Here is a 13,034-nt window from a genome sequence, read left to right as displayed (position 1 = left end):
GTCAAATCACCTATGTCACATCAGCCCTCCATGTCACATTTCTCCCCCTCAATGTCACATTTCTCCCCCTCCAAACCATGTCACATCACCCCCTTCGTGTCACATCATGATCACATCATTACCCCCTATTGTGTCACATTTCAGTCACCCCCATGGCACATCATCCCCCCCCCCGGCCGGCCCTGGCCCCATCCCCATGTCACAGACTACGGACATTGTCCCCCCCTCCCATCATGTCACGGTCACCATCATCCCCCTCCACCTACCCACCTGTCCCGCTGCTACGGCATTCTGGCTGTGTGCGACTCAGACTTACAGTCAGCTCCAGTCCCTGCTGCGCCACTCGCCAGTCACACCCCCCTGGCCTGACCCCGTGGGCCCATGCCACTCTGTGAGTGAGGGTCGGGGCCGCAAGGCGCACGCAGGCTCGGGCGGGCAGCCGGCGGCACAACTCTCAAGTAAGTTATTTTAAAAAAAAGAAAAAAATAAGTTCGTTTTTCCGCCCTCCCCCAGGGAGCGCCCTAAGGCAGCCGCTTGGTCTGCCTTATGGTAGCACCGGCCCCGACTATACATCCCCTAGTAGTAGTACATGGAGAAAAAAAAATGGAAAAGAAACATAAATGTCTAAAAATATATAAAACGGACAAAAAACCTTTCCCATTATAAGTTGGTGTATTACTTAAGCAAAAAATATTAAAACAATGTACAGGTAACAGCAAAAAAAGAAATCAGATGTGCTGCTGTGGTAAGACTATGGCGTGCACTACTATGTACATGACACAGGCGCCCTCTGCACCTGCACCGTCCGCCGCCAGGAGCAGCGCCGTTCCTGTCTCCATGGTAACGCTCTGGCATACGGGAAGTTCGCCTGGTTCGCGGCTGTCGCGAGATTTTGTTGTGGTCGTGACGTGAGGTCAGCTGACTGGGAGGAGGCCGGCCCGGCGGGGAGATGGGGCGACAGCGGGAGGGGCGTGGGGCTATATAGGGTGAGGAGCCCGGGACGGACGACCATGGAGCATATCTCCACCCCAAAGGTGAGGGGGCGCTTGTGGCTGGCACGTGATGTGCCCCCTGTCTGTGGAGGCGTCCTGCTGCCTGGCTGTGGCACTGTGTGCAGGGCTCTGTCATTAGCCTGGCAGGTGGGCAGTAGTGATGCCCCTTCAATAGTGTGATGATCTGCCATTAAAGGGCAGGCGGTTATAGAGGGTGCCCATGCTGTACCAGTAATGAGAGTCTAGTCATTCACTTGCTAGGTGCTTTTCTTCCTAAAAAGGGGTTATCAAAATAGACAATCCCTTTAAGACGATAAGCTGATGTTACTATTGCAGGTTTTCTAGGTAACTTTCACCACCCTGGTGATGAATGAAGCTGGCACAATGCCCGCACAGTGTGCCACAACTGGAAATCTTCCCCTATGGACTGATCTAAACCCGAAATCAACATTTATCGCTCTTCTTGTTAATGTTTGGAGATGAATGGAACGTATCCTAGAAAACCTGTACTTGAGGGGGGGGGGAATTATCCTTTTAGATTCTTTGAGTGTTCCTAGATCAGACTACTGTACAGCGGGCAGTCTGAACAAGCAGGGGCTGCTGTAAGAATTGAGCTCAGAAAACAGGTCGATTTTGAACACCCCTTTGTAGTCCTTAATATGCTTTAGGGCTCATTCACAAGAACGTATTTTCTTAACGTGTCCGTTCCGTTTTTTTATTTTCTTGGCGGACCGTATATGGAACCATTCATTTCAATGGCTCAGGATGTGGGTGCTGTATGGTGTCTGTGTGCCCTGCACTTCTCCTTTATTGTCTTCCTCTTATTTTTAGGTGGAGAATGTAAAGTTATTGGACAGATACACAAACAAGAAACCTGCCAACGGTACCCTGTACCTGACTGCCACCCACCTCATCTATGTCGATGCTGCTGCTGGTGTACGCAAGGAAACCTGGGTATGTACATAGACTGAAAGGGAGTCAAATGGAAATATTTTTTCACTTCAGCAAATGGCATTAATTATGTAGAAAAAGTTACTACAAGGCACTTACTAATGAGTTGTGATTGTCCATATTGTCTCCTTTGCTGGCTGGATTCATTTTTCCTGCACATTATACACTTCTTGTTTCCATGGTTACAACCACCCTGCAATCCATCAGTGGTGGTCGTGCTTGCACACTATAGAAAAAAATGTCGGCCTCTAAGGTGACCGGGACCATGGGTGCCCACATAGGCTGCTGCTTTTTTTTTAATAGTATGCAGGCATGCCCACCACTGATGGATTGCAGGGTGGTCGTAACCATGGAAATAAACAGTGCATAATGTAGGGTTGTTTCGATACCAAAATTTTGATTCGGTTTCGATACCATAAAAAAGTATTGCAATATTCGATACCAGTCGGAAAAAAAATAAAGCACCAAAAAAAGCCACGAGCATTCCGCATTTTATGGAACGTCCGGCCAATAATAGAACAGTCCAATCCTATCTTTTGGGGGGACAAGGTGACAAAAAAATGGCGAATCGCGTAGTTTTTATTTATTTTTTCTGTTATGGCGTTCACCACATAGGAGATATTTTTTTAAAAATATTTTAATAGTTTGGACTTTTCAGACAAGGCGATATGTAATATGTTTATTTATTGTTTATATATTTATATGAAAAATTGGGAAAGGGGGTGATTTATACTTAATATTTTGATGTGTGTTTTTTTTTTTTTGTTTCTTTTACTTTTTATTTAATAACTATTTCCCCCCTTAGGGGCTAGAACCTGGGATCTTTTGATCCCTTGTCCTATTCACCCTAATAGAGCTCTATCAGGGTGAATAGGACCTCACACTGTCCCTGCTGCCCTGTGCATAGTGCACACTGCAGCAGGGAACTTACCATGGCAGCCGGGGCTTCAGTAGCATCATGGCTGCCATGGTAACCGATCGGAGCCCTAGGATTACACTGCTGGAAGCTACCACTGCACCACCAATGAGCAGAAGGGGACCCTGTGGCCACTGCCACCAATCATTTTAGTACGGGGGGGTTGGGGGGGCGCACTGCGCCACCAAGGATAATATAATTAACATTTAATACAGGAGGCAGATGAGGCACCTGAGGGGTTAACTGCCGCTAATCGCAGCTTCCCGCCAGCACCCGCCTCCTGGATTTGTATTAAACATTTCGGGCTCCATTTACACGTCCGCAAATGGGTCCGCATCCGTTCCGCAATTTTGTGGAATGGGTGCGGACCCATTCGTTCTCTATGGGGACGGAATGGATGCGGACAGCACACAGTGTGCTGTCCACATTTGCGGAGTGCGGCCCCGATCTTCAGGTCCGCAGCTCCGCAAAAGATAGAACATGTCCTATTCTTGTCCGCAGCTGCGGACAAGAATAGGCATTTCTATAGGGGTGCAGGGCGGGTGTGTTGCAGATCTGCAATTTGCGGTTCCAAAACACACCACGGACGTGTGAATGGAGCCTAACTTTCATTGGTGGCGCAGTGCGCCCGCCCCTCTCTCCTCATTGGTGGCAGCGGCACAGGGGGAGGGAGAGACTGCTTCCTTCTCCCCTATGCTGCTGAGGAGAACACGGAGCGCGCTGACAGCAGCGCGCTCATGTTCTGTGATACTGGACTGTGCAATAGCGAAGCCTAGTATCGGAAAATAAGGCAAATCCTGGTATCGAGGTCGATACCGGGCAAAAGTATCGATTGGGTATCGAAAATTTGATACCCGAAACAACCCTAGTATAATGTGATAGAAAAATGAATCCAGCCAGGAAAGGCAGCAATATGGACAATCACCATACATTAGTGAGTGGCTTGTGTTCACTTTCTCTACATAATAAATGCCCCTTGCTGGAGTGACAAAACCCCTTTAAATGTAGTTAAAGGGATTGTCAGGTTTTGTGAGGAGCCTTGACAACTATAACTGCTGCAGCCAATTGCTGGCCTTAGCAGTGCACCTGAAGAGGCCAGTGATTGGCTGCAGCAGTCACATGTTGTCGACATGAGATCACCACTGCAGCCTCATGAATAGAACCAGATCTGTCAGGTAAGTACTTACCACTTCTTAATCGCAGGCTGGTCCCAAGAGTTGTTCAGCTTCCTCACATCTGTCTTGGAGCCTCCATCGCAAATTCTCTCAGAAACAGTGGAGATATAGTCCAGAGGTTTATTTCTCCAGTAAAAAGTGGGCTCCCAAACGGACCCCAATATAGCCAGTGTGATCTGTGGGGTCCGTTAGGTGACCGCTCTCCCAGCCGTGTCTGTACCGTATATTGTCATTGCAGTCATGATGTTCCTTCAGCCTTTGTAATCCCGAATTGTCCCGTCCCCCAGATTGCCCACCACCACATTGCCTCTGCTGAGAAACAGCCGCTCAGCACAACCGGTTGTCCACTCATCATTCACTGCAAAAACTTTCGAGTGGCTCATTTTGTCATCCCGCGGGAACGGGATTGTCACGAGGTGCATTCTTCACTGCTCAAGCTATCACAGCCAGGTACTTTCCTTTGGTATTTGGGGTAACCAGTGCATGCAAAAATAATCTACGTTTCCTATATTGTCTTTGGACGCCTAACTCCTCAATGTAACGCCAGACCGTCAGATCTTCTGGATTATTGGACATATGATGGTGACATAAAACATCAGGCATAATACGTGATGTTCCAGAACCACGAGGGGCATCAGTCGTGCATACGTTCTACAGGCAGCCGCTGAGTGCAGACCCCCGATCTCTGCGATGCTGGGACTTTGGGTCGTTGCGTCTGCCGTCCGGTTGGACTTTGTAGGTTATTATACAATTTGCACTGTGGGATTGTAATGGTTGTTTCTGTGTCTTGTCAGTACAATATGAAGACTTGTACGCCTTCTCCTACAATCCAAAGTTCCATCAAGACGAGCGCCTTATGGAGTGGAAGTTAATTGACCTGAAACTGGAATACACGCGGATGGGGATCCCCAACACCCATTGGGTGCTAAGTGACATCAATAAAGACTTCAAGGTGTGTAGCCATGGGTAATGGGATATCCTATGCATCTCATATGTGACTTTTCAGCCTGCATTTCTCAGTGGACAGTACCGGCTGGCGAGTCGGATTGGAGGGACGCAGCATCGAGGGAAGCTGTCACATTGAACATGCAATGCAATCTGCAGATATGTTAGGGAGCAGATTGATACCTAGTTTTGTATGAAAAGATTCAGTACAACCTGTAATTCATTCATTTAAATTTCTACTGGTTTTAGGATCCGGAGGAGCAGTCTCACTAGTGACTAGCCTTCCCTGTATCAGTGTGAAAACTGATAGCACCCCCTGCTGGACTCCTAACCCCAGGATGAGCTGGAATTTCAATGAGCTGAACCCGGACATACCCTTATTTTCACCCAGGCAGCCCCCCGACTTGAGCATCTCATGCTAGATCGCGCAGGGCACGGGCTCTTTTGTTTATCATAACACACTGCCGGGCGGAAGCTTCCACCTGGCAGTGTGTTTGGTGACGTCACCGGCTCTGATGGGCGGGCTTTAGCGCTGCCCTAGCCATTTTACTGGCTAGGGCAGCGCTAAAGCCCGCCCATCAGTGCCGGTGACGTCACTGGGCTTCCTGGCAGCCCCATGGAGAGCCCTGGTACGTCACCTGAACTCCTGAAAATGCCTTTGCCCTGCGCGATTTAGTGCAGGGCAAAGGAGAGCATCGGAGCATGAACTGCACCGATGCTCAAGTCAGGGGGGCTGCCTGGGTGAAAATGGGGATATGTCCGGGTTCAGCTCTTAACCCGGACAACCCCTTTAATCCTGTCCAACAAAACTACATATCCGTTTGCCTTCTAACATGATGCAGATTAGACTGCCTTTCATATGGTGTACAGACTAATGTAAAACCTGGTATATGGCTGTACAGTTTAGGCAGTCTGTCACACAGGAAAAGGGCAATTGGCATCTTTACTGTTATCTTATCTGTTATCCTAACGTTAGAGCAGATGAGGTTTAGGACTATATTACACTGGCATATGAGCCTTCCGATGGACAGGAAGTAAGCATTCCTTCCCAACAATCGCCTGCTCTTCATTGAAGGAGATCACTGCAACTACATGCAGCAATCTCCTCCACAGTATGGGGAGGAACGATCGCTAATGTCATTGCTCGTCCCCATACAGAATAATTATTTGCTGGCACCAGGAGCGCGATTAGACGCCACGATCTGTTACCAGCAAATGCTTTTTGTGCCTCCATAAAAGATACGATTGTTCGTTTATCGGGTAATCTGCAGCATGACTTTTTTTTTTTTGTGGATCCATTGTAACAATGCCTATTGTCAGCATAACGGAGAAGAATAGGACATCTTCCATCATTTCTGCTGGGCTACAGAACGGACATGGGGATATGGACAGCACGAAAATACGGTCGTGTGAATGGTGCCTGACCAGAATGCCCCTTTAACCCTGCTCCCTGCATTTTTTTTTTTCTTCTGATTGGCTCCTGTGTATAAGTAGAAGACTAACCAGTAGGGCAATGACTAAAGAGCTGCAATCCTTTCCAGCAAAGACAGAATAATTATACAGCGCAGATCACTAAACTGATTATCAGGTAATGACTACGCACGGACTGAAGGAAGTAAGCTTTAGTAAGAGGGAGGCCGGGAGTATTCTGAAGGAAGAATTACAAGGTTGTGTCTCCACAATGGTACCATTTATCTGCAGCACCGACAACATGTGGCAATCATACCATCGTATCTGCTTCTCCCATTCGGGATTTTAATATTGCAGCTTAGTTGAGACAACTGGCAGCCATCATGTTAAAAGCACATTGTATCACCCATGTTCAGACAGGTGCAGTATTGTGGCCACAACAGAAATGGAATTTGTGGCCTGTTATAGTGTACATCTGTCTGTAAGGCCTCATGCACACGACCGTTGTGTGCATCCATGGCCGTTGTTCAGTTTTCCGTGATTTTCTGCGGACCCATTGACTTTCAATGGATCCGTTGAAAACTCGGAAAATGTACCGTTGTTCATCCGCGGCCGTGATCCGTGTTTCCTGTCTGTCAAAATAATATGACCTGTCCTATTTTTTTTGACGGACAACTGTTCACGGACCCATTCAAGTCAATGGGTCCGTGAAAAAACACAGATGCACACAAGATTGGCATCCGCGTCCGTGATCACACAGACGTGAAAACTCAGATCCGACAGTATATTCTAACAATGAGGCGTTCCCATAGTGATGGGGACGCTTCAAGTTAGAATATCCTACGAACTGTGTACATGAATGCTGCCTGGCAGCACCCGATCTTTTACAGGGGGCTGTGATCCGCACAATTAACCCCTCAGGTGCCGGACCTGAGGGGTTAATTGTGGGTATCATAGCCCCCTGTAAGAGATCAGGTGCTGCCAGGCAGGAGGGGGCACCCCCCCTCCCCAGTTTTAAATTCATTGGTGGCCAGTGGGCCCCCCCTCCCTCCTCTGTATTACTGTCCATTCATTGGTGGCCAGTGGGCCCCCCCTCCCTCCCCTGTATTACTGTACATTCATTGGTGGCCAGTGCGGCCCCCCCTCCCTCCCCCTCCTAATTTAAATCCCCCCCCCCCTTCCCCCATCATTGGTGGCAGCGGGGAGTTCCGATCGGAGTCCCAGTTTAATCGCTGGGGCTCCGATCGGTAACCATGGCAACCAGGATGCTACTGCAGTCCTGGTTGCCATGGTTACTTAGCAATTTTTAGAAGCATTATACTTACCTGCGATGTCTGGGACCGGCCGGGCGCTCCTCCTACTGGTAAGTGACAGGTCTGTGCTATAAGCAATGCGCCACACAGACCTTTCACTTACCAGTAGGAGGAGCGCCCGGCCGGTCACAGACAGTGAAGGTAAGGCCTATTGCACACGGACGTTTTTTTTTCCCGTTTACTGGACGTTTTTTGCGTTCCGTATACGGTCCGTATACGGAACCATTCATTTCAATGGGTCCGCAAAAAAAACGGAATGTACTCCGTATGCATTCCGTTTCCGTATTTCCGTTTTTCCGTTCCGTTTTAACATAGAACATGTCCTATTATTGCCCGCAAATCACAGTCCGTGGCTCCATTCAAGTCAATGGGTCCGCAAAAAAACGGAACACATACGGAAATGCATCCGTATGTCTTCCGTTTCCGTTCCGTTTTTTGCTGAACCATCTATTGAAAATGTTATGCCCAGCCCAATTTTATCTATGTAATTACTGTATACTGTATATGCCATACGGAAAAACGGAACGGAAAAACGGAACAGAAATGGAAACACAACGGAAACAAAAAACGGAACAACGGATCCGTGAAAAACGGATCGCAAAACACTGAAAAAGCCATACGGTCGTGTGCAATAGGCCTAAGTATAATGCTTCTAAAATTGCTAAGTAACCATGGCGACCAGGACTGCAGTAGCGTCCTGGTTGCCATGGTTACCGATCGGAGTCCCAGCGATTAAACTGGGACTCTGATCGGAACTCTCCGCTGCCACCAATGATGGGAGTGGGGGGGGGGGCCCACTGGCCACCAATGAATTTAAAACTGGGGAGGGAGGGGGGGTGCCCCCTCCTGCCTGGCAGCACCTGATCTCTTACAGGGGGCTATGATACGCACAATTAACCCCTCGGGTCCGGCACCTGAGGGGTTAATTGTGCGGATTACAGCCCCCTGTAAGAGATCGGGTGCTGCCAGGCAGCAGGGGGCAGTCATGTACACAGTTCGTCGGATATTGGCTTGAAGCGTCCCCATCACTATGGAAACGCCTCTGTGTTAGAATATACTGTCGGATCTGAGTTTCACGATCTAACTCAAATCCGATGGTATATTCTAACATAGAGGCGTTCCCATGGTGATGGGGACGCTTCAAGTTAAAATATACCATCGGATTGGAGAAAACTCTGATCCGATGGTATAATAGGGACTCCTGACTTTACATTGAAGTCAATGGGGACGGATCCGTTTGCAATTGCACCATATTGTGTCAACGTCAAACGGATCCGTCCCCATTGACTTGCATTGTAAGTCAGGACGGATCCGTGGATCCTCCAAAAATCAAGGAAGACCCACGGACGAAAAAACGATCACGGAACAACGGAAATCCGGACCGCAAAAAAACCCGTCCATGTGCATGAGGCCTAAGTCTAATGTGTGTGTATATACTATATTCCAAAGGTATATGTTACACGACTAACCCCATCATAGGAAAACTGCCCTATTTTACTATAACCCATGCCTGTAGGGGCCTGTAACCCATTTTGGTGTTTTTCTCATATGGCGGTAGTTGTGTTGTTGTCCATGTTAGGGCTCATGCACACGAATGTATTTTCTTTCCGTGTCTGTTCCTATTTTTATTTTTGTGGACCATATGTGGAACTTTTCATTTCAATGGGTCAACAAAAAAGTGTGCATTCCCTTTCTGCGTGTCCGTTACCCCCAAAAATGTAACATGTCCTATTATTGTCCGCATAACGGACAAGTATAGTACTGTTCTATTAGGTGCCAACTGTTCCATTCCGCAAAATTCGGAGTGCACACAGACCTCATCTGTATATTTTGCAGACCACAAAATACTTATGGTCGTGTGCATGAGCCCTTAGGCCTGGTCCACACTTCAGTGATTTTTAAACCAAAACAAGGAATGGAGCCTCCAATGATAAGGTAGAATAGAAAAATCTGCACTCGTTCTGTGTTTTGGAGCCACACCTTGTTTTGGCTGAAAATCACTGATGGAAATCACTGACCAAACACTGAAGTGTGATCTAGGCCTTGGGCTAATTCACATCACTTTTTAGCTTTTCATTCTTCTGATCTGTCAGAAGAAGAAAAAACGGATCCTGTTGCATCAGTTCGTCATCTGTTTGAGTCATTTATGTCTGAGATCCATTTTTTTTTTAGACTGGAAAAAAAGTACTGCATGCAGGACTTTTTTTTTCCAGTTTGAAGAAACGGATCTGAGATAGAAATGGCTCAAACGGATGCCAACTGATGCAACAGCGTCCATCTTTTACAGCATGTTTTTTTTTTTTTTTTCTTCTTCTGATGGATCAGAAGAATGGAAAGTTAAACAGTGATGTGAACTCAGCCTTACTGGTTTTGGGGTCTTTTGTATCAGAATATTTTATAAAGACCTTTAGGGGACCTGCACATATTGTGATTTCATGCAGAACATCCCCATTGACTGCAATGGGGAGGTTACTTTCTACATGAAAACTGCATGAATAATTGCTGATGCGGATGTAACACAGAACCGCATGAAAATCAGAGAAAAAAATAAATAAAGATACTTAATTTTAAAAAAAATCTACCCCCCCCCCCCCTTCCCCCACTGCTGCTCCCTTGCTTGCTCCCATGCCAGTCTGTGTACAGCCCAGTCTCCTGAGATGACGTCTTGTCCCATGTATACCGCAGCCTATGATTTGATTTGATTTCGGATTTGCAGTTACAGATTTCCCTGCGGGTTTTTGTGGAATTGCTGAGGAACGTTTCTACAGCAGTTCCACAACCTGTGTGGGCACCCTCAAAGGTGAATGCAGTCATTCAGCACGTGACCTGTATTTAGCTGATCTTGAGATAACTGTGAATTGTTCTGCTTCCTCTTACAACGTGCAATGCTTTTGCAGGTGTGCAGTACCTACCCAACTTGCCTGGTTGTACCTAAAGAAGCCTCTGAATCCACAATTATTGGAAGCTCAAAGTTCCGGAGCAGGGAGCGGTTTCCCGTGCTATCGTACTATTACAAAGACAACAATGTGAGTCACATGCGCTGAAAACCCTGACACCCGCTGTTATGTGTGGAGCTTCTTAGAAAAGGAAGCTAGATTTCCTGACTGATAACGTGGGAAGCTGATATGGGTAACGTCTTTACTGTCAGTTAACACTTCCAGATAAATAGACACCAAATGCTCTTCTTTTAAAGACGACTACAATGCAGCTGTTTTACTTTCTCATAGTACTTAAGGTGGCCATACACATAAGATTAAAGTCGGCCGGTATGGCAGATTTCGACCATTAGTCGTAATAGTACAACATAAAAAATCAAGGCACTATAAAAGAGTAAATGCATAGTTGTCACATTATTACGACCACGTCGGCAGCGTGTAGCTCACGAAGGAAGTCGCATGTGATGAGCTGGCTTGGTGGTAAGGCGTGTGATAGGCTGTCTGCACACACATCCCTAGTGACAGTCACCTGTAAAAGGGACGATTTATCAGCATGGCTTTCAGGCCAAAAGTGGCAGTATTGCTAAAAACTGTGCCCTTTGTGAACAGTTTGCGTGCCACTATGGGGAAAAGTGTATCATGAGTGGACAAATAGCACCATAAGCGATGTGGAAACTGGAGCACCATGTACAATTGATATGGTAGGTGAACGTCAGCTATGAAGGTGCACGAGGGAGAACTGACAATACTACAGTGCCAAAATGTACCAGGGGACTAGCAGGCATGTGTCTAAAAAAATTAAAATAAAAATAAAAAAAATGGTTCAGTGAACCCTACTGCCTATGGGGTTCTGCAGCAGATGGATGGTGACTGCACCTCTGTTAACAGAGAAGAATTGAAAAGATCATGACTAAGGCTACTTTCACACTGGCGTTTTGGCTTTCTGTTTCTGAGATTCGTTCAGGTCTCTCACAAGTGGTCCAAAACGGATCAGTTTTGCCCTAATGCATTCTGAATGGAAAAGGATCCGCTCAGAATGCATCAGTTTACCTCCGATCAGTCTCCATTCCGCTCTGGAGGCGGACACCAAAATGCTGCTTGTAGTGTTTTACGGTCCGCCTGACGAAACTGAGCCAAACGGATCCGTTCTGACACACAATATAAGTCAATGGGGACAGATCAGTTTTCTATGACACAATCTGGCACAATAGAAAACGGATCCGTCCTCTATTGACTTTCAATGGTGTCCAAGACGGATCCGTCTTGGCTATGTTAAAGATAATACAAACGGATCCGTTCTGAACGGATGCAGACGTTTGTATTATATGAACGGATCCGTCTGTGCAGATCCATGATGGATCTGCACCAAACGCAAGTGTTATAGTAGCCTAAGGCCTCTTTCACACGGGTGTCATGTTTTTGGCCCGGATAAGATGCGGGTGCGTCGTGGGAAAATGCGCGATTTTTCCGCGCGAGTGCAAAACATTGTAATGCGTTTTGCACGCACATGAGAAAAATTGGCATGTTTGGTACCCAAACCCGAACTTCTTCACAGAAGTTCAGGTTTGGGTTAGGTGTTGTGTAGATTGTATTATTTTCCCTTATAACATGGTTATAAGGAAAAATAATAGCATTCTTAATACAGAATGCATCGTACAATAGTGCTGGAGGGGTTAAATTTTTTTTTTTATTTAACTCACCTTAATCCACTTGTTCGCGCAGCCTGGCTTCTCTTCTTTCTTCTTCTTTGAGGAATAGGACCTTTGATGATGTCACTGCGCTCATCACATGGTCCATCACATGATCTTTTACCATGGTGATTGATCATGTGACGGACCACGCGATGAGCGCAGTGACGTCATCAAAGGTCCTTTTCCTGTGCACAGCAAAGATGAAGACAGAAGAGAAGCCGGGCTGCGCGAACAAGTGGATTAAGGTGAGTTAAATTATTTTTATTTTTTTTTAACCCCTCCAGCCCTATTGTACTGAGCATTCTGTATTAAGAATGCTATTATTTTCCCTTATAACCATGTGAAACCGTGCGTGAAAACACTTGCTTGCGGATGCTTGCGATTTTCACGCAGCCCATTCACTTCTATGGGGCCTGCGTTGCATGGAAAACGCACAAAGAGGAGCATGCTGCGATTTTCACGCAACGCACAAGTGATGCGTGAAAATCACCGCTCATCTGCACAGCCCCATAGAAATTAATGGGTCCGGATTCAGCGCGGGTGCAATGCGTTCACCTCACGCATCGTACCCGCGTAGAAATCTCGCCCCGTCTGAAAGGGGCCTAAGACTTCCAGGTACTACCCTGGCCCCCTAATTCCCCAGACTTGAACCCAACTGAGCATCTGTGGGACCACCTCAATCATCGTACTTGCACTATGGATCCT

The 13,034-nt window shown here is 47.0% G+C and overlaps 1 protein-coding gene across 1 annotated transcript in view; it reads left to right on the top strand.

Moving 5' to 3' along the window:
- The first annotated feature begins 938 nt into the window (after positions 1-938).
- Positions 939-13,034, top strand: part of MTMR8 (myotubularin related protein 8) — a 32,730-nt gene continuing 20,634 nt past the window's right edge. Inside the window, exons 1-5 of the mRNA XM_040406486.1 lie at positions 939-1,034; positions 1,824-1,946; positions 4,322-4,484; positions 4,829-4,986; positions 10,600-10,728. Coding sequence (XP_040262420.1) covers positions 1,011-1,034; positions 1,824-1,946; positions 4,322-4,484; positions 4,829-4,986; positions 10,600-10,728 — 597 coding nt within the window. The 5' untranslated portion in view covers positions 939-1,010. The remainder of the gene's footprint in view (positions 1,035-1,823; positions 1,947-4,321; positions 4,485-4,828; positions 4,987-10,599; positions 10,729-13,034) is intronic.

This window comes from Bufo bufo, chromosome 8 (assembly GCF_905171765.1).
Source record: "Bufo bufo chromosome 8, aBufBuf1.1, whole genome shotgun sequence".
Taxonomy (NCBI): Eukaryota; Metazoa; Chordata; class Amphibia; order Anura; family Bufonidae; genus Bufo; species Bufo bufo.
This window is presented reverse-complemented; position numbering and strand designations above follow the sequence as displayed.